The following is a 22048-nucleotide window of genomic DNA, read 5'->3' on the forward strand; positions in this document are numbered from 1 at the left end:
ACAGGCTGGTGGTGCCAGAGGTGGGGGCAGGGGAGGGGCAAAGGGGGTCAAAAAGTACAAACTTCCTGTAAAGTCAGTCAGTCAGTCATGGGGATGTAACAGATAGCACAGTGACTACAGTTAACAAGACTATTGGATATTTGAAAGTTGCTAACAGAGTAGACCTTAAAAGTTCTCGTGACAAGAAAAAAAATGTGTAACCATGCATGGTGATGGATGTCAACCAGACACAACATAAAAAGGCAAAATAAATTATGGCACACCCAAAAACACCCTCAGACCCAGAAGTCGAGTGCCTCATGCAAGGCCACACAGCTTGTGGGCGGTGGGCCAGGAGTGCACCTGTTCACAGAGTTCCAGCACCTCTGCCCAGACCCACTTTGCTCAAAAGCTGGTGGGATTCCAGGTTCCCGAATACCAGATCCCATCAGTGTCACCACCCTGCCTGGTCCTTCCTGGGCACTTCAGCGAGTGGCTCATTGATCCTAAACACAATCCTGCCAAGCAGGCATGGTGTCAGCCCCGTCTACAGATTGGGAAACTGAGGCACAGAAAGATTTGGTGAGTGCAGCCAGTCTGATACAAAACCTGCCCACCCACCCAGCTGCAGAGTGACAGCTGAGGTGGGTCAAACGTACACACTTTATAGAACCTTCTGAACACCGGATCTCAGGGAATTCTCACTGCCAGCGAGAAACTGGCTGTGTATTCCCACTGGCTAGCTCAAGAACCCGGAGCACAAAGGTAGTGCCTTTCCAAGAGCCCAGGGGCAGGTGCAGGTCAGCAACCCAGTCAGTCTGGTCCAAAGCTGTCCTTTCCCAGCACCCGGCCCGCCGTGAGGGCAGGATGGGGGGACAGGCCACCCAGCGCAGAAGCCCACAGACATCCAAACACGCCGCATTTTATTATTTCAGTAAACTCCAGGAGCACGTTCCCGGGACCTGCGGCAGGGCAGACGCCCAGGGGCGGGGAGGCAGGCAGGGCACCTCCTTCCTCCGGGGCGGGGGACGCCTCCGTCCAGGGGCAGTGAGGAGAGCGAGGGAAGTCTGAGAGACAGCAGTGGGGACGCAGAGCTGACGCGACCTTCCTGCTGGGGGACGCGGCAGGAGTGGGGGCGAGGCCGGCTGGCTGGGGGCTCACTTGAGGCGGTAGAGGACCTTGCGCTGCAGGCGGTGCTGGATCTCGCCCCGGCGCAGCATGAGCTGCAGGACCTTGTGGATGGCGTGCTCCGGGTATTTCTGCGGACACGAGGCTGGATGCAGGAGTCTGCCTCCGGAGGGGACCCAGAACACCCCACTCCAAGGCCACGGTTTATGAAAGGCCTTCCCAGCCGTCTCCTCTCATCATAAGGGCTCAGGCTTCCTGACCGCCTCCTCCGTGCCTGGCCCTGTTCAAAGCCTTCACGTACATTAACTCATTCCATCCCCCAACAACCCAATGCAGCTGGTACTGTGATCGTCCCCATTTTACAGGGGAGAAAACTGAGGCACAGAGAGGCTAACTCACTTGCTCAAGGTCACACAGCAATTAAGTGGTAGAGCTGGGACTTCGATTGAGCCCATCTGACTAGAACCCAAACTCTTGACATCCCTAAACCTCTCTACGCCTCAGTCTGCTCACCTACAGAATGGGCATGGTACCACCTAAGCATAGATCTGCTCTAAGGACCAAAATGAGATGATGTACATGAAAGGGAGCTGACACCAGAAACTGGGATTGTTCCTGTGATTTTAAAGACGATTAAGTTCCCCACAGCATCTAGAAGGCCCCACCTCCTCTCTAAGGGGTCAAGAGCAGCATCCCCAGTGAGCTGGCTGCTCACCCTGCTGGCTCTGGCCCCCCCCACCCCACAAAAGCCAGGCACTGGGGGGAAGGGATAGATGGGAAGGGCTGGGGGGAGCCTGGGTGTGGTTCCACCAGAACCCCAGCCACCTGTCCTCTCCCCTGATGGGACAGAAAAGATACCCCTGCCCCAGACTGAAGCAGCCCCAAGGGGAGGAATGATGGGGGAACAGGTCCAGGTCAAGGACCAGCTGCCTCTCCCCACCCCTGGCCTGTCTGCTGAGCAAACGAACACCAGTGCTGATGGGTGGAAACCAGGCCATGGGCAGCCGGCGGGAGACCCTTGCACCCTACCCTACCCTCCCGTCCCAGGGGAAGGCCCACCTGCTTGGTGAAGTCCTGGATGATGCTGTGCTCCGACACCTGGGAGCCAATGGCGAAGCGGCGCTTGAGCTGCTTCTCGATGCGGCTCAGCATCTCCTGGTCCTCCTGACTGGTGAAACCCTCCACCCCTGTGGGCACGAGAGGGAGACGTGTGGGGACGGGTGCCAGGGGTCTCAGTGCCCACAGGGGAGGGCTGGAGAGGTGGGGGCCTCTGACGCAAGAGGAGCGGCAGGAGCCAGGCCGAGAAGAGAAAACCAGAGGAAGAAAGAGCGCGGGGGGCCAGCGAGGGCCTGGCTGAGAAGACGACTAACAGAGACCCGAAGTCAGGGGACAAGGCGAACGGGTGGGAGGGATGCTCCAGGCAGAGGGAACGGCAGGTGCAAAGGCAGGAGGTATGACCATGCCTGACTCATTCAAAACCCAGGGACATGGCCACAGTGGTCCCCGGGGCCAGGTCCTGTGGCCCATGGAGGCCACGGCCCAGGCTGTGCTTTGATTCTGCTGAGCAGAGCAGCCACCGGAGGGCTGAGGAGGAACGTGAGCTGACCTCTGTGAGAAAGGTGGTAACACGTGGCCCCCGTCCAGCTGGACAGGCAGCAGGGACAATTCCTAGAAGAGCAGAGCTCAGATGGAGAGTGGGAGGGGACCCACCTGTGACCCAGGAGGGAGGGCAGGCCGCCCTGGAGACCACCTCTGTGAGTTGCCCCAAGCAGCCTGGGCAAGCAGGAGCTCATGGCTTCACCTACTGCTGAGGACGGGTCTCCCTGCCCACCAAGGCCTGCAGAGGCCTTGGTGTCTCAGCTAAGGAGAGGGTGGGGCCACCGCCAGGGAAGCCACTGAGGGGACTTCAAGGCTCCAGGTTGTAGTAAGGAATCTGTAAGGCAAACTCCTACACAGCCTGCAAGGCCCAACTCACATTTCACTGCCCCAAATCGCACCTGTCCTCTGTGCCCTCAGCATCCCAGAGAGCCCTCCATTAGCAAATGTCTTGTGTGACAGAAAGCCCCTCCAGAGCAGAGACTGTCTTCCAAGACTGGGGGAGCAGGCCCTGCCCACCTCCCTCGGCTCCAGACACACTGGCCCCTGGTGGTTCTGGAACCCGCCAAGCCTGCCCCCTCCTCGGGGTCTTGGCACCCAGCCTTCCCTCCACCTAAGGTGCTCTTCCCCAGGGGGCCACATTTCCTCATCTCACGCCAGTCCCTGCTCAATGTCACCTCTGCAGAGGGGCCGTCCCCGACCACCCGATGGGGATGCATCCTCCCCTTCTCCAACGCGCCTGGCCTGCGAGTCCTGCCCTCTGCACTGCCCAAGACCCGCAGCTGACCTGGCTGCTCCTTTGCTGTCTGTCTCTCCATCTAGAATGAACGCCCTGAGGCAGGGACTGAAGATCTGTTTATTCCTATACTCCCAACACACAGAACAGTGCTGGCAAATACAAAGCACTTATGAGATATCTGCTGAGTGAAGGAAGGAATTTATCCCAGGAGAGCCTGGCACACAATCAGTGCTCCGGAAAAGTCTGCCATAAGGCTGAGCCTGAAGCAGGCTGCACGACTTACAGTGGCCTCGGGGTGGGGACCTGCCTTCTAGCTAAGTGACCTGGGCACACGAAGTCCTCTGTGAGCGTCACTTTCCTCCTCTAGACGAGGAGGACCAGGCGTCCAGCCAGGCTTCCAGGGGCCGCTGTAAGGACAACGAGGGAAGAGCTCTGGCAGCACTCAGAACGGCTCCAAGCCCCACAGGCAGGCGTGCAGAGCATCACTCTTAACCGAGGATAACATTACTGTTCACAGTGAACCGGGTCAGGAGGCCTGTGTTCAAGCGTCTGGAGAGAAGCCGCTTCTTCCCTTCTCGGAGGAAAACGGCTGGGGGAGGACATGGGGCGAGACGCTGACCGCCAGGAGGAAGCGCAGAGATGCTCAGCAAATGCGGGGAAGCAGCAACGCACACTCCAGGCTCCCGCGCCCCACCCGGCCCACGGAGCTCCGGGCCTGTGTCCCCGCGCCTGCTCACCTGACAGGGTGCCGGACAGGGCGGCGTCCAGCGTGGACACCTGGAAGAGCCTCAGAGCCTCCTCCACGTCCGCCTCGGTGGCGAAAGGCTGCAGCTTCATCTTGCTGAGGGCCTCGGCGATGCGCACGATGGCCTCCAGCTGCCTGGGTGGGAACAACAGGACGCCGGGGCGGCCTCAGCCCATCGTCCCTCCCCTGCCCACCAGAGCATCAGAGAGGTGCCTGCCCAGGGCAGTAGGACTACAGAGGAGACAGCTGGTTGTGCCCACAACTCATCTGCTTTTCCTCCTTAGTAACGGAACCGCAATTTCTATTCCAGTACATGGTGCCTGGCTAAAAGACATTTCCCAGCCTCTCTTGCATCTAGGTGTGTCTGTGTGGCTAAGGTGTAGCCAATAAGATAATCATAAGTCCAAACGTGTGGGAATTTCAGGAAGTGTCCTTAAAAGGTGGACTCTTCTTTTCCTTTCTCATCTGCCGCCTGGAATGCGGAGGTGATGGCTGAAGTTCCAGCAGCCATATTGGACTAGGAGGATAAGGCTGAGCCTGAAGGAGCCCAGGTTGCTGATGACTGAGGAACCATCACACCAGTCCTGGACCAGCTACCCTCATAGGTTTTTACAGAAGAGAGATAAACTTCCCATTTACTTAAGCTACTTTATTTGGGTTTTCCATTATACACAGCCAATCTAACTAATCCTAACTAATCTGTGCTGGAGACAGGATTCAACCCAAGTAGGTCCCAGCTCCTAACCACCATACTCTACCGCATAAACTCACAAAAATGAGGAGTTAACAGCTAAGGAAACTGAGGCCCAGAGAAGGAAAACAAATTTCCCTGCAGTCACACAGGGGCTACAGACAGGGACCCAGGTCTCTTAGTTCCCAGGTCTGGAGCCTTCCCTCACCCTCAGGTTTTCCCACCATGGGCGTGTGGGCCCTGCCCCGCTCACCGCACAGTAATGGGGATACTGGAGCGACGGTCGCTGTCCCTCTCGTGCTGGCGGGCCCCACTCCGCATGATGATGTACCGGTTCTTTAGCTTCTCCGCAGCCTCTGCCGACAGCCGGGGGCCACACTTCCTGCAGGATTGGGGAGCAGCCGCCGTGAGGCCAGGAAGGAATCCCGGGGCACCCACCCCGGACCCCGGCCCTCTGCCAGCCTGCAGACACGTGCCTTCCCACCACCCCACAGCTGCCTGCTCACCCGGGCTGGGACGCGCCATTCAAAAGAGATTTAAGTGAGATCTGGGCTATGGGCAGGTGCCACAGAGATCAACACCGGGAGAGAAAACAAGCGCCTCTGTCAGCAAACAGGTGGAGGAGAGGCAGCCCCCGGGCAGGGCTGAAAGTCACCCCTCCTCACTGTCGGATGCCTGTGGCGTCCTGCCATGAGGCAGGCACTGCCCGTACACAGCACCTAACAACGGCACCACCACCCGGCCTAGGGCCCACTGGACACGGCTCCCAGCAGTCCTCCACCCCAACACGCCTGAGGACGTGGTGCACGATGACGCCCACAGGAGGCTCAGCGGGGACTACTATCCAGGGGCAGGGGAGCACAGCAGACTGTCCGTGAGGGAGGGGGCCGCAGGGACATCTAAGCAGGATCTACCCCCATCCTGTCCCCTCCCCCCAGCCAACTGACAGTCACTGATTCAGGGGGAGCCTTAGGTCACCTAACCCAGTCCCGTCCTGAGGCCAGAGGGAGGGAGGAGGCCCCCCAAGGCCACCAGGGGTCTGGCGTCCAGGAGGACTAGAATCCAGGGCTCTCGGACTCATACCCGAGGGCCCGAGCCTCTGAGGACAGGGCCACAGAGAGCTCAGGACCCGGAGGAAGACCCAGGAAGCCCTTGGCACTCCATGCCCAGCACCCCAGCAGAGGTGGCGAGTCAGGGACCCGAACGACTGCAGGCTCCACCCACCATGGGGCGGGGGGTTGGGGGGTGGGCCTCAAACAAGGAGGAGGCAGGGGAGCCAGGATCTGGACCCAGGAACCTGGCCCAGAGCCTGTGCTTTTAGCCACTGCGCCAAGATCCTTGACGGGCATCTCCGCTGTTTCCTGCTGGAGCTAAAACCCAAGGGCGTAGGGCCGGCTCCGTGGCTTAGCGGTTAAGTGCGCGCGCTCTGATGCTGGCGGCTCGGGTTCGGATCCCGGGCGCGCCCCGAGGCACCACTTCTCCGTCCAACGTGAGGCCGAGTCCCACATACAGCAACTGGAGGGATGTGAACCTATGACATACAACTATCTACTGGGGCTTTGGGGGGAAAAACTGAATAAATAAAAATCTTTAAAAAAATAAATAAATAAATAAAACCCAAGGGCGGAGGACCTTGGACAAGATACTTAACCTTCCTCCGCCTCAACTTCCCCATCTGTAAAGTGGAGCAATAACACACCGACCTCGCAGGTTTTAGGGAGGGCTAAAGTTCATTTACACATAAAACACTCAGAGTAACGCCTGGCACGGGCTAAGTACCGTCATCGGCAACCTTTGAGAATAACAGTAATTAAAGTCACAGCTGCCATGCACTGAGTGTTCACTGGTGCAGGGCTGTGCACTTACTCATCACCTCGTCAGCCTGTGCAAGCCTCACAAAACCCTAGGAAACATCAACCTGAGGAAGGCAAAGCTCAGAGGGCAACGGACCTGCCCAAGGCCACACAGCGGGGGTGGGCGTTACCCAGAGCCCGTGTCCACACTGCCCTGCCTCCCTGCACATCATTCGAGGGGTCTTCAAGACCATATGCAGCCTACGCCCTCATTTTGAAAATGGGGAAATGGAGGCCGAGAGCCACTGAGTGATCTGTGCAAGGTCAGAAAGGAACAGAGCTAAAACCCTAAGAAGGGCCTCATCTCAGACGTCCCTGTGTGAGGAGCGGGCCCGGGGGACGGGTTCTCTCCCACCCCAGGGGAGCCGGAAAATACACCCCCGAGAGGCCTGTGTCAGGGACTCACGCTCGGCAGTAGGCAATGAACTTCTTCAACTTGGCCAGGTCGATCTCGCCCTCCACAGCCTGGGTCTGTGTCAGTGCACTCACGTGCAAAGTGATGACGTGTTTGGCCAGCATCTGGGGGGCAGAGGGGATACCGGGTCAGCCCGCAGGCCCTCCTGAGCCTGGGTCCCAACACAGAACTTAAGCAGGCAGGGAGGGAAGAGCTGGTAGGGCTAGAACTAATGGAAAAGAGGAGCCCCCTCTTTCCTTGCGGGCTGTTGGCTGGCAAGACAAAGTCCCAGAGCTGCCAGGGCCTTCTCTGCCACCACAGGGGAGTGGCTGCCTGAGAACAGGCCTCCACAGGAGGCAAGGCAGCGCACAGAGACAGTGGGAGCCCTGCCGACACTGACGCGCAGATCCAGTGGGCCTCCGACTCTGGGCCTGTCCCTTACATAAGCCAGGGCTTCTCCTACTTGCTACCAAGGTCCACTCCCTGTTTCATATACAAGGACTGGGGCCCAGGGAGAGCGCGGTTTACCCCAATCGCACAGCACATCTCACGGGAGGAGCCTCCAGACCCCAGTTCAGGGCTCTCTGTAGACCACAACCACCGCCTCCTCGGCTGCCCACTTACGGGCTGGACCTGACGGTCAGGACCTCAGGCCAAGCCCCTTGTTCGCCCTCCCCCAGAAGGGTGGACCTGGCTGGAGCCCGGCCCTATACACCCCGCGGACCCCAACGCACCACATCCCTCTCCTCGTTGTGCTCGTCCTTGACGATGAAGATCATGTCGAAGCGGGACAAGATGGTGGGCATGAAGTCGATGTTGTCCTCCCCCTTCGTCTCATCCCAGCGGCCGAACACCGAGTTGGCAGCAGCCAGGACGGAGCAGCGGGAGTTGAGGGTGGTGGTGATCCCAGCCTGAGGAGGAGTAAGGGGAGGAGGTGACACACAACCCAAGGACACGTGTGTGTGTCTCTCTCACTCACACGCACACACACGATTCTGGGCCTGCTGCTGCTGCTGCCAGTAGAGGCCTGAGCAAACAGGACTCAGTGCTAGCCACCGAGAGCAGCCTGAGGATGAGGCCCTACCCGGCCCCCCAGCGCCCTGAGTGTGGCGGGGCCAGCCTGGACCGAAGCTGTGGGCTTGCCAGGGAGGGCCGCTCACCTTGGCGATAGAGATGGTCTGCTGCTCCATGGCCTCGTGGATTGCCACACGGTCATCTTCTCGCATCTCCATGGGGGAGAGAAACGTCCATCAGACCCAGATGAAGTGGGGCGAGCAGCTACAGTTCCCCAGACCCCACTCCATGCCAGGCCAATGGCAGGAACTGGGTCACCTCTCATCATGGTGACAACTATGTGGGCTTGGCTCTTCTCTCCGAACTCTCTGGATGTGGAAACTGAGGCCGGGAGAGATTAATCTACTTCCCCAAGTCACCCTGTAGTTACAGGCCTGGGGACTCAACACAGGTCTCCCGGTCAGAGGTGGTCTCTGCTGTCCCAGCACAGAAGGCCCCATCCCACCCCCACAACCACCAGGAGCCACCTACCACTCAGCCTCACCTTGTCAAACTCGTCGATGCAGACGACGCCACCATCGGCCAGGACCATGGCCCCGCCCTCCATGATGAAGTTCCGGGACGAGGGTTCTCTCATCACCGAGGCTGTCAGGCCGGCTGCACTGCTGCCCTTCCCAGACGTGTACACCTGGGGGAGGGCACGGGAGGTGTCAGGACCAACACAGCTCCAGCTCCAGGTGCCAGCCCCAGCAAGTCCAGGGGCCCAGAGAGCTGGGGCTCGCCCAAGGTCACTCAGCAAAGCTGGCTGCAGAGCACAGAACAGCTCTCAGGGCTCCTCCCTCCAGACAGGGAGGCCGCCCCAGCCCAGCCTAGAGGTTCTCCCCCGGGGGACATTCCCATGCATCGCTCACCTGAGCCCACGAGAGCCCCTGGAAGCAGCCCCTAGGGGCCCGGCTCACAGAGGAGCCACCTGAGGCCCAGAGGAGCGACATACTGCCAGGCGGCCTGCGGGCTGGGATGACGCCTGACTCCCAGGAAAAGGCTCCCCACCCGAGTCCCCCATCATCTTTGTATAGACCTGCCTGCCACATGCTGCCACTGAGCCCTGGACCTGTGGCTAATCCAGAGATGCGCTTAAGTGTAAATTACACATGGATTTCAAATTTGGAGCTAAAAAGAATGTGAAGTATCTAGTATTTTTCTATATCAAGCTACATATTGAAATATTTCAGATATATTGGGTTAAACAAATATTTAGATGCATTTCACCTTTTACAACTTCAATGTGCCTACTAGAAATTTCTAAACTACACACGTGGCTCACGTGGGTAGTTCACATGTATTTCTAGTGGACGGCAGTGGCACAGAACACTTGGCACATTTCCTATCTGTCCAGAGCCCACCTCACCCTGCTCTGATGCCCCAGACCCATTCATCACTGCAGAGGACCCAGCTTATGGACACGTGACTTCAAATCCCCGAGCTGCACTTACCAGCTGTGGGACCTCAGGCAAGACCCTTAGCTATCCTGTACCCATTTCCCCATCCGTAACACCAGCCCACAGTACCCCCCCGCACAGAGCTGAGGTGAGCGCGAAACAAGGGACTGCATGTAAAGAATTCACGCGGGGCCTGGCCGTCAGCTCAGCTGTGACTGTTGTCAATGTTATGACTTGGAGGATGGATAAACTGAGGCTCAAGATTAGGTAGGTGACCTGCTCAAGGTCCACAGCCAACTACTGGCCAGCTGAGACCCAACCCCATCCTGCCCCTGAGTCCAGTGCTCCGCCCACCACCCCAAACCCACACACACCCGTCAGTGCCCTTCCTCCTCTCCTCCTGGGCCCCCGACCACAGCCCAGAGGGATGAGGAGGAGACACTGGGTGAGCCTGCCCACTGAGGGGTCCTAGGGACCCGGCGGCCCTGCCCTGCAGCCTTCCAGCCCACTGGTGCAGCCAAGGAAAGCAGCCCGTCCCGGGCACTCACCCCAATGGGAGAACACTTCTCCACAAACTTCAGCAGCTGGGACTTGGCCGTCCCCGGGTCCCCCAGCATCAGCAGGTTGATGTCTCCTCGGCGAGTGAGTCCGTCGGGGAGCCTGGGGGAGGACAGGCAGGCAGTTAAGGCGAGGATACACCGAGGGCTTGGACACAGCCTGGTCACATGCGGGCTGGCCGTCAGCCCCCGACCAATCACAACTCTCAGAGCATGGAGGAAGGCAGAGGCTCTGCTGACCCACATTCACAGCCAGCTGTCCCCTCGCCTCGCCCATGCTAAGGGTGGGGGATACAGCGTCCCAGGGAGGGGAGGGTCAGAGGAAATGGCACTTAGGCCGGGCTGGGGCACACAGTAAGATCTGATGAACATCACTCGCAGCCGGAAGGAAGGAAAGAGGGGGAGCCACCAGCAGGCTGTGCACGGTACAGTGGAACAGGCACCACGGGGCAGGCTCCTGGCCCCACCACACGCACCTGTGAGCAAGTCCCTTTAGCTCTCAGCACCTCAGTTTCCTCAGCTATAAAATGGGCTTGATCGTAACTTTCTCAAAGGGTTAATTTGAGGACTGACTGGGTCCTCAAATTAAAAAAGGAGCACAGCAGAGATTTAATGCCAGTCTCCGAGCCCAGAGCTGCCCCCACTGCACTTGCCAGGTCCCCCACGTCACCCCCCCAGCCAGGGTCAGGGGACCTCTCTGAAAAGAGAGCACGGATTAGCCACCAGCCAGCCAGCTGACAGCAAGCCCGGGAGCTGGGAAAGGTGCCTGGGAGTAGCAGGCAGGGCGGAGGGTCCTGAGAAAATGAAAAGAGCATTCAAGTCCCTATCCTCAGGAGCCGCCTTCCTGTGGGCCAAGTCACCCGTCCCTCCCGGGCCCAGGGGGCCCTGGATCCCCACCTCTTTCGGGAACCCCCAAAGAGCAGGCAGGCGATGGCCTTCTTCATGTCTGTGCCCCCGAAGATGGAGGGGGCGATGCTCTTGGAGATGACCTCGTAGACATTGGGGAGCGTGGCCAGGCGCCGGAACTCCTCCTCCTCCTGCGGGGTCACGGCCCCAGCAAAGCTGCGACCTGGGGGGGCGGGGGAGATGCGTGAGCGCTGTGAGGGAGCACCTGCTCCAGCACCGCCCGGCCTGATCACCACTCAGGCCTCCCAGGGGGCGGGGCCCTCAGAGCTGGGATGGCACAGGCGTCAGTCTGGGCAAACACAGAGACCCAGCGCCCCCGCCAGGAGCGCCCTGTGTGTTCTGGGCCCAGAGAGTGAGGGGAAGAGCAGTGGGGGGGGGATGGGGGGTCCGAGGAGCCAGAGGGCCAGATCGTGGAGGCCCTCGGGGACCACAGGGAAGTGTCCATCTTGCCAAGCGGGGTGGAGCAACTGTCGGCCGAGGAGTGACGTGGTGTCTTTGGCTACGACAGCACCGCTCACCCTGGCTGCTGTTCGGAAGACGGCACGCAGGATCAAGGGTGGAGATGGCGAGACCAGAGAGGAGGCCCGACAGTAATCCAGGGGAGGGAGGACCGGGGCGCGGCCCAGCACGCAGCACAGCCTTCTGGCCAGGCCAGGCCCCAAAGCCAACTCACCAGAGCCGTCTGTGTCCACCTGGATGCCTAGGACACGGATGTAGGAGCTCCGAATGCCCACGCCCACCCTGTCGCGGCCCCTGCTGGAGGGCAGGCCGAACTTCTTGATGGAGTAGATGCCCATGATGGTGACCCTGTTCCCGGGGACGACCTTGTCACACAGGTACCTGAGAGGACGGGAGAAGGAGAAAAGAAGGTGAGCGCCTGGCGGGGACAGCACGCCCCTGACTCCGCCCACCTCGTCACACTCTCGTCCACCTTAGCATTCTTACCAGAGGCCTCCAACATGAGCCTGCTCCAGACTCCCCATGCCCACAGGCCCAGAGGACGGGTCCCTCGCCCTCATCACAACCCGCCCCACGCTTGCTGGCTCAGCTGCTCGGAGCTGATGGTCCTCAGTCTTGGTGTGGGCCCGACCCTTCCGCTGCCGTCACGAGCTTATTTGTTCTGCTGGCCAGGATTGCAGGGCTGGCCCACCCCAGCCCTTCAGAAGCCCCACGTCCATCTTTTTTTTTTTAAGAAGTTGGATATCTCTCATTTGAAGATTTGTTTTTTTTCTTTTTTGAGGAAGATTGGCCCTGAGCTAACATCTGTTGCCAATCTTCCTCCTTTTTTTCCTCCCCAAAGTCCCAGTAGATAGTGGTATATCGTAGTTGTAGGTCTTTCTAGTTCTTCTATGTGGGACGCCGCCTCAGCATGGCTTGATAAGCGGTGAGTAGGTCTGCACCAGAATCCGAAACGGTGAAGCCCGGGCCACCAAAGTGGAACGTGCGAACTTAACCACTATGCCATCGGGCCGGCCTCACCCCCAACTCCATCTCATCTACTGCCATCTCAGGGAAGCCTTCCTCCACGTGCCCTCCCAGCTTCCTTGCAAGGGCCACTCCCCATTTATGCCTCTTCATGGCTCCATGAGCTCAGCCAAGTCATTTTGCCTCTGGACTTTCATTTCTTCTTCCGAAAAATAAGATGTTGAAACAAGGAAGTCTCCAAGTCCCTCCAGCCAGAGCCACTGCGGCGTGGAGGGGACACTGGGGCGTGTATCTGTACTTTGCCACTTAGAAGCTGTGTGACCTCAAAGAAGTCACTGCACCTCTTTGAGCCAGGGGGGTAGATAAAGTGATCGGACCTGCCTCGATTTTTGTGGGGTCAGGTGAGGTAAGAGACACAAAAGTACTTTATACACCACAAAGAGTCACATCCCATAAAGGATCCCATCACTGTCACTGTCAATATCCTCTCTTGTCAGTATCCATCCTCTGTGACTCCTCTCTTCCCTCACCCCACTTCCTAAGCTTGCGGATCACAGACTTCTTGGATAATCTAACATATACCGAATACTTAGTTCATATTAAGGAACTGTGCTGAAGACCTGACAGGCATCTTCCCATTTAAACCTCACAACAAGAGAGTAAGGACTGTCTTTATCCCCATTTTACTGATAAGAAACCGAGGCTCGGAGACTCATGTAACTTGCTCAAGAATCTGACTTCTACATATTCTACTGCCACCAATGAAGCTATGGAAACCTGTGCATCCCTTCCCCAGAGAAATTTACATGCACAGAACACCTGCATGCAATGTGAGGGTGTGCAGGCCCAGGTTAAGAACCCAGGTCAGCATCTCCAAGCCCAGGTCACTGCAAGGGGACCAGGCCCCAGTCCAGCACCCTCTCCCCCTTTCCAACCGCTCAATAAAATCCAAGGAAGATCTTAACAGGAAGCCCGGGGCAGGGTTAGGGGCAGGGCAGGGTGTCAGGCCGGGAAGAGGCTCTCCCAGCTGTGGGTTATCTAGCTGTGCACCTCAGGCCTCCCAGTTCCGAGAGGGCTGGAGAGATTCTCCCAGGAAGAGCACAGGCTCAAAGCCCAGCCCCGCCTCCCTCACTGAGTCAGAGACACATCCTCATCTGCAAAACAGGGGCTGACGTGCTCTGCACGTTATGGAAGTCGAGATGGGAGCAAGTGTTCCGTAACCAGCCCCCCTCTCCTCCCCACGCCCCACGCCGGATGGTCCATACCCAGCCGGGGCTGAGGGACACAGCCAGGGACACTGCCCTTGTGGACGCCCACCTCCGGCCCGCCCTCACCTGTCGCAGTAGAGCTGCATGTGCCTGGGCATCTCGCCGTGGGGCACCGCGTCCGGCAGCTCCTGTAGCTTCAGGGTCTGGAAGTCCACGCACTTGCACTTGTCGGGCATGATGAAGTAGGGGTCCAGCGGGCACTTGGGGCGCCCAGCCTGATCCCTGTAGGGAGAGGAGAAAGGGTCACCAGAGAACACAAAGCCTGGGCAGTCCATCCCAGGAGTCAGCGACAAGACATGGCCAGCACAAGTCCAGGGTCTCCAGGATCAGCCGCAGAGAGGCCCTAAGAGGATGGCGGCCCTGTGGGGGACCGGGCACCGGATTAGGACTGGGAGACCTGCTCTGGGCCTGGTTCTTCCGTGAACTTGCTGGGACTTGCTCTAAGTCATTATTCAACTATGATAGCAAAGCACCTGCTACATGCAGAGGACGCAGCAGTGAACCAAAGTCCTGCTCTCACGGAGCTCAAGTTCTCGTCACGGGGACTGAAAAAGCAAACCAGCAAATAACTACATCACAGGACCGGCCCCGTGGCTTAGTGGTTAAGTGCGCGTGCTCTGCTGCTACTGGCCTCGGTTCAGATCCCAGGCGCGCACGGATGCACTGCTTCTCCGGCCATGCTGAGGCCGCGTCCCACATACAGCAACTAGAAGAATGTGCAGCTACGACATACAACTATCTACTGGGGCTTTGAGGGGAAAAATAAATAAACAAAATTATTAAATAACTACATCACAGAGTGATAGGCAGTACGCCACGCTATACAGCAGGCAGGTAAGAGAAAGAGGGTGACTGCGTACATCCACCAAGTATAAGATGGAGAGTCAGGGCCAGCACCTCCGTGAGGTGACACATGAGAAGAAAGCTGACGGAAGGAGTGAGGCCACCAACTGTGGAGCTGGAGGAAAGAATGTTCGGGGCCGAGGAAATGACGGAAGGAGTGAGGCCACCAACTGTGGAGCTGGAGGAAAGAATGTTCGGGGCCGAGGAAATGGCAAGTTCAAAGGCCCTGTGACTGCAGACTGCTCAGTGTATCCAGGAACAGGAGGGAGACAGTAAGGCTCAGCCTAGAGGGAGCCGGGAGCAGACCGTGGAGGGCCGTGCAGGCCAGGACAGCACTTGACTTGGGGTGAGGTGGAAACAACTGGATCAGTTGCAGCGTAAAGGGTCACCTGGCTGCTGGGTGGAGCACAGACTGGGGGACGAGGGTGGACGGGGGCTCAGGTGTCTGCACCATTCCAGGTGAGTGATGACACCAGCACGGAGCAAAGCAGATGTGCCAAAGGTGAGGAGAACCAGTCTGATTCTCTGCATACAAACTTAAAGGCAGAGCCAAAGGGATGCAAGAGGGAAAGAAACACTATGAGACCAAGGATTTGGGCCCCAACACCTGAAAAGACGGCATTTCTATTTATAGTGGGGGGCGGGGGCTGGAGGAGTGGGGTTGTGGGCCGCAGAAGAGCAGAGCTGGGGATGGGACGGAATCAGTTCAGTGTGGGACGTGTTCAAATCTGTGATGCCCATCACACACCCTCATGCGGGTGTCTGGCAGGCAGCTGGATGTGAGTCTGGAGCTCAGCAGAAATCCACATCTGAGTGTCCCCTGCACGTGGACGGCATTACAGCCTGAGGTCACGGAGGGAGTGAGTGCAGAAAACAGAAGTGTGGCTGAGCGCCAGGGTGCTGCGAGCTGAGCTCAGGAAGCCAAGGAGGAACCAGCAGGAGGCCAAGAAAGAGCAGCCAGGGGGCGGGCGGGGCACTTTAGATCGGGGCGACAGTCCTTTTCTTTAAGGGGCCAGATAGTATTTTCAGTTTTGAGGGCCCAGTTTGTAGCTCCAAGGCAGTCACAGGCAATACGTAAATGACCGAGCACGGCCGTGTTCCTGGGCCCTCCGGATCTGGCCCAGCAAGCCAGTTGGCTTTAGGAGATTCCAGATAGACTCAGTCCCCCAAACCACTTCTCCCTCTCAACCCTGGGTTCCCCAAACAGGTCATCCGGGTACCCTGGTGGGGGCAGGACTCCCCAGCGGAGAGGCACAGCATGCCAGGTCACAGCCCTGAGCCCCAGGGCCTCAGCCCCGTGCCTCTCCCACTGGCACGCCCCGGCCCCAGCCGCTCCCGCTGCAGGAGGTGCCCGGTGCGCCCTCATCCTTCACGTCTCCACTCGGGTGTCACCTCCCGTGGTCCCTCAGGGCGCTCCAGGCCCACTCACGTGTTGCACTTCCTGGGCAGGGCGTAGCCCTCCAGGCCGGGGCGCATGGCGATGTTGGTGAGGGTGTTGCGGCAGGAGCGGCACTGGATGGAGATGCGGGTGGCCTTGGCACGGACCCCTGAGGCCGCGATGATGATGCCAGGGATCTTCACCAGGTGCGCCATCATGTCCGACTGTAACAGAGAGCCGGAGGGTGGCTGGTAAAGGAGCCTAGGACACCTGAGATTATGGGCGAAAATCTCTTTTTCTTTTAAAGCATCCTGAAGTATTTAGGGATAAAGCGGCATGTCTGTAATTTACTTTACAATACTTTAGCAAAGAAAAAAAAAAGAGAAAGCAAAGAAGGCAAAATGTTAATAACCATTAAATCCTGGTGAAGGTATAGGGGGTTTGTTACACGATTCTACTTTCAAGTGTGCAATTTTTTATAATAAAAACCAAACAAGAAAAGTTCATCATCTTTTCTTCCCACTCCCAGCAGCTTTCCTGGGACAGACAGGCAGGCTGCAGGTTCATGCTGATGCGCCCTCAGAAGCCTGGGAGACGGGGAGGGGGAGAAGGAAGGAGGCCGGCCCCCTCTCTGGTAAACAAAGTCGGAGCACAGGTGCCTGCCAACGCCCGGGGAGCACCAGAACTGCCGGGATGACCACAGAGCATGCTTTCTGGAAAACAATCGACAAAGCTGCAGCATGCTGCACTCCAGAATTCCAGCTGTAGAGAGGACAGGGGATGCCTTACCCCCCCTAAGTCATCCCTGATGAGTGATCATTCCAGAAAGGGCTCCTCCTCTATTACAGGAAATCCACCACTCAAAGCAGGCTATTCATTGGGTTTTCTAATGAGTCTAAGAATACGAAGCTTGTTCCTGAGTGCTGCTGAAGCTTGTCTTGGATGCAACAGCTGCCCTGACACAAGTCCAATGCCATCTTCACAGACAAGCAAAACGTGTGACACTCAGTTTGGTTCTGAACATGGTCCCATAGCCCCTCCCTGGTGCAGGGAATAGAGAAATGAAGCCGACACACTCCACAGCCACCAGGGTCCATGGCTTCTGGAACAGACCTGCCATCATGCTAACCAAGGAAGGCTTCATGGGGCTGCGGGGACTGGAGGGGAGACGAGAGCATGGCCTCGTGGGTGCATTGCACGCTGGAGGAGGTGACATTAGCTGAACGGGTGACATTTGGGCACTACTGTCATGTTTGCAAGCACAGCCACATGCATCAGTTCATCTGATTCTCACAACAACCTAACAACAGAACCACCAATGTCACCATGATCACCTCATCCTCGCCGCTCTCCTGGCTTCCACTCTGCCTACTTGATAGATCCTCCTTCCACACGGCAGCCAGAGGGGTCTTTTAAAAATGGAATCAGCCCATTCACCTACTTAGACCTCCACTGGTTTCCCACTGTGCTTCAAACGAAATCAAAGCTCCCTTCCACAGCTGCAAAGGCCCCGGCCGTCTGGCCCCTCTACCTCTCCCTCCCTTCCTTCCGCCAACCCTCACTCCTTGGGGTCCGGCCACACTGGCTTCTTCCTGTTCCCTGAACCATGCCACTGTCCCCCAGTGCCTCTGCACCTGCGTCCCCTTGAGCCTGGAATGCTCCTCCCTCAGCCGTCACAGGGCTGGCTACGTATCCCTCACACTCGCTCCAACATCACTTTCCAGGAGAGGCCTTCTCCGACCACCCTTGGCCACTGTCACACTGCCCCCACTTTCTTTACTTTTCTTCATGACTCACGTCACCGTACCTGAAATCATCTCAATGTCCCGTGTCTGTTTCTCCCACCATAAGCTCCACGGGAACAAGGGCCCGTCTGTTTATAGTGAGGGTCTAGGCCCAGCTCCTGGCGCGTAACAGCCACTCAGGAAGTATTTGTTGAATAAAAGAGATAACCTAGATGACAGACCTGCTCTGTCCACCTCCCCTGCTTCCTCATCACTCTGTAGCCACGCTGGCTGTCCTGCAACGCGACCTCAAACACACCGTGCCCTCCTCCCTCTCAGGCTGTGCACTAGCTGTACCTGCCCCTCGACCTCCCTCGAATGCTCGCTCCCAGCTGTCTGCATGTTGCTCATCCTCATCCTCAGCTCTCCGCTCAGATGTCACCTCCTCGAAGACGCCTTCTCTATCTTTCCAGAGGGGCCCCCACACTTTCTCATCACCCTCTTGATTTCTTCCATCACACTGACAATCATCTGAAATTATCATGAGTGACGGTGACGGGTTTACTCAGTCTCCCCCAGGGGACAGAAGCTCCGCGAGGACAGGAGCTTGTCCTCTAGTTCACCGTTGTTTCTCCAGGACCCAACTCACTGCCTTGCCCCAGGAGGGGCTCAGGAAACATGTGTCCAGTGAACTAATTTTACAGAGGAGGAAACAGGCTCAGAAAGGTCGAGTGAGCTGCTCGGGCTCACACAGCTGGCACCCAGGTCCACCTGCCTCCGAAGGCCCTCCGCACCACGCAGCAGCCCCCCGACCCTCCGCCTGGCCTCTAGGCGGACCCACCTTCAGGCTACGAATGCTGGATGGGGTGGCGTCCGACTTGAGCATGACTTGGATGTCTTGGAGCACCTCCTCGCCAGTGGGCCGGGGCCGGGTCACCTCATCAGCCACCTCCTTGGCAGCTTCCTCCAGCTGGAGAGGAGGAAGGGGACACGCTGTTAGTGACCAGAGCAGGACCAGCCCTGAGGGGCTCAGGGATGGGGTCCCACTCACCAGCTGCAAGTGCTCAGCCGGCTGCTTATACAAGTAGTCGGCCAGGTCCTCGTCGAAGCTGGCCAGGTCCTCCATCTCCACCTCGATCCAGTACTCCCCCAGATTGTAATGCCGCTTGAGTTCATCCCTGGAGGGGGCAGGTGGCAGAGTGGGGGCGGGGAAGGGTGCAGAGAAGAGGAAACCAACGCTGGCTGAGGTGCACCCGCACCCCAAATCTGCCCACACTGGGGCCGCCACTGCCCCACCACGCCACTGCCCCACCACCCCTCTTCCCAAACACACATCGAATTCCAGGTGGTTCCGTTAGTTAACCCTGCAGAGGCTCCCCGCCGCTGACAGAGCCACCCTCCACAGAAAGCTCTGTGGAAGTGGTCCACCAGATAGTCGAAGGATGCTGCATGGCTCAGACAGGGTTCTGCGCACAGGTGAGTTTAGGAAACTCGCACTGCAAACCAGCACTTTCACTGCAGGACTCAGAGGCTTTAACTCTCTCTTGGAGGTTAACAAGGCACACAGCTCAAACTCGGAGACTGAAGACAGCAGAGACCGTGTCTGTCTTGTCAACCACCAGACTCTTTTCACAGAACATCCCATGGGACTACTGTCCCCAAAACACATTTGGGGACCACGACCTACGCAGAACCTGCTCCTCAGCCTCTCTCAGGCCTCATCCCCTTCACCTTATGTCCAGGAGCCCGGCCCAGAGAGCCCCTTGCTATCACAGGCCACCCCGTACCTCTGCCCGTGCACGCAACTGCTCCTATACGGAAAGCCTTCCACACCTGAACTATTCTCTCAGCTCAAGCATCACCTCAAATTTGGGCTCCATGGAAGCCTTCCCTAACTCCTTTTATATTTCTCCTTTGAGGTGACTATCACCTTGTAATTTATTTGCTGGTCTCCATGCCTCGCTCCTACTGATGTATGAGCTTCTTGAGGGCAAACAGAATGAATCTTTCACCTTTGTATCTCAGTGCCCAGCACGGCGCCTGGCACACAGGTGGTCCATGTCAGCTGGTGCGTGAGTAAACAGAGGCAGGAGTGGCTAAGCCCATTTTACTGATGAAGAAACTGAGGCCCAGAGAGACGGTCACTCGGAAGCCACTCAGCTAATAATTGGTCATGCCCAAGCCTGGACCTGCAAACTCATGTTCTCTGCACTTGAAGGGCCTACAAGGATTCGGCATGACGTCACAGGGTGCACAGTGTCCAACCTTGCCCAGCTCATTCAGTGCCTGGAACAGTGCCTGGCCTGGCCTGCAGCAGACGCTCAATTCACTCAAGTTACAAATGGCAAGGAATGAATGAGCAAAGTCGATCATAACTACCACCCACAGGTCGCACCCACAGTGAACCTGAGTTTACAAGGCATCACAGACACTACATGTGAGGACAGCACGAAGCACATGAGCAGGAAGAAGACCTAGAGGAAGAACCAAAGGGCCCAAGTGGCTCTAGCGGCCCACTCAACAGGTGACTCACTGGGAAGTTAACACTGGGGATAAAATGGACACAACCATAGGCCAGTGGGGTGCGGGACCCCGCTGAGCGCACAGGCACCGCTGGGGGCGCACCTCTCCCGGCCCGCGCCAGCCCGCACCTGTATTTGAAGGTGAAGCCGGTGCGGTCGGTGCCCACCCGGTACTGCCGCAGGAACTCCTTGAAGCGCCTCTGCAGCTGCGACTTGCGGGCGTGCCCCTCGTCGGCCGCGGTGTCGCCCCCGAAGCTGTCGCTGTAGAAAATGCCGGGGTCGTCGAAGCCCGACATGACTGCACCTGGCGCGGGGACAGAGCGCTGGAGCGGGCCGGGCGGCGCGGCCTCGCCTCCGCTCGGACGCCGGGGTCCTCGGCTCCGGCGGCTGGGCGCCCCTGGCTCCCCGCCGGAGCCCACCCACGCCAGCTCTCCCAGGAGAAGCCCCGCCCGCCCCTACCGCGCCCCCACATGCAGAGCCTGTCGACCCCCGCGGGGCCGGCTCCGCGGTCCCCAGGCCCCCGGCCTCACCTCTCCCTTCCCACACTCCGCGGCCCGGGACAAACCAGCACCCCACACTTCCCCGCCGACTTTCGCGGGAAAAGCGAGACCCCGCCTTCGCCCGCCGCGGCCGCTGCGCCCCCATTGGTTCGCCGGGGCCGCGCGGCCAGTGATTGGGCCGCTCTGAGCCCGCGAGCCCCGCCTCCCGGGACGGCCGCCGAAGAGGATTGGCTGCGGGGCGCCTGACGTCAGTCCTGGCCCCCTTCCGGGCTCCATTTTGTGCGTCGGCCAGTTTGGCGCGAAAGTTCTGAAAGGGGAGGAAGAGGCGGGGCGGGCGCGAAGATGGCGGTGGGGCGGGAGGACTGAGGGTTCTTTTACAAGTCTGGTGGGAAAGTAGCCCCTTTCCGAGCCATGGGGTGTAAGAACTCGGGGTTCAGAAGCTATGGGGGTCAGCCCGTGGCTTAGCGGTTAAGTGCGGGCGCTCCGCTACTGGCGGCCCTGGTTCAGACGCCGGCCGTGCACCCAGGCACCGCTTCTCTGGCCACGCTGAGGCTGCATCCCACATACAGCAACTAGAAGGATGTGCAGCTATGACATACAACTATCTACTAGGGCTTTGGGGAAAAAAAGAGGAAAAAAAGGAGGAGGATTGGCAATAGATTTTAGCTCAGGGCGGGTCTTCCTCAGCAAAAAGAGGAGGATTAGTATGGATGTTAGCTCAGGGCTGATCTTCCTCACAAGAAGAAAAAAGCAGCTATGGGTCCTGGAGAAGCACGCGCTTGCGCAGTGTGAGCCCCCTGCACCCCCACCCCGTGTTCTCTTACCGGTACACACTCGCCCAAAAGTCGGAGGTTTATCAGGAAAAAGTCACCTCGGGTCTCCCTAACACCTCTGGGACCAAAATCGTCCCAAACTTGGGACGCAAGGGATGTTTTCTTAGACCCGAGTGGTGATTTTTTTTATTATAGATTTTGCATTACCTGGCAGTGCTTAAAATTTGTGAAAATTCATGACCAGATCCCCAACCTAGCTTGAAAAGCAAGAAGATTTGGCAAAACTCGATGCATTCTCCAGCTGCAACAGGGACCGCATCATCTCCCCTCCCTTCTTTTCCTTTCCCACCCCCCAAAGAACTGGAAAGAACTTTTTACCCTCTTGGTCACATCCACACAAACATAGATTTATGTGTTCAAACTATGTGTATTTTTACAGTATGTAAAAATTATATCAAATGAATCTGAAACTGGCTTTGCTCATTTTCTTCACGGAAGTCCCTCTGAGCGGAGAGACAGATTTAACGCATTCTGTTTAACAAGCCGCTACGTTTTCCGTAGTATGAATAGGATA

The 22048-nt window shown here is 58.0% G+C and overlaps 1 protein-coding gene across 1 annotated transcript; it reads right to left on the bottom strand.

The window, feature by feature from the left end:
- Positions 1 to 885: 885 nt before the first annotated feature.
- MCM5 (minichromosome maintenance complex component 5) lies at positions 886 to 20818 on the bottom strand. Its single transcript, XM_087448977.1, has 17 exons — positions 20732 to 20818; positions 20331 to 20505; positions 18731 to 18857; positions 18521 to 18649; positions 16007 to 16179; positions 13801 to 13956; positions 11715 to 11881; positions 11033 to 11204; positions 10127 to 10238; positions 8684 to 8827; positions 8286 to 8351; positions 7860 to 8036; positions 7138 to 7250; positions 5132 to 5260; positions 4180 to 4322; positions 2167 to 2294; positions 886 to 1238 (listed from the first exon to the last, which is right to left on the bottom strand). The coding sequence occupies exons 2-17, from the start codon at positions 20495 to 20497 to the stop codon at positions 1137 to 1139; spliced, it is 2205 nt and encodes a 734-aa protein (XP_087305103.1). The 5' UTR covers positions 20498 to 20505; positions 20732 to 20818; the 3' UTR covers positions 886 to 1136.
- Positions 20819 to 22048: the final 1230 nt, after the last annotated feature.

This window comes from Ceratotherium simum, chromosome 25 (genome assembly GCF_057802395.1).
Source record: "Ceratotherium simum simum isolate JZ-2026a chromosome 25, ASM5780239v1, whole genome shotgun sequence".
NCBI lineage: Eukaryota > Metazoa > Chordata > Mammalia > Perissodactyla > Rhinocerotidae > Ceratotherium > Ceratotherium simum.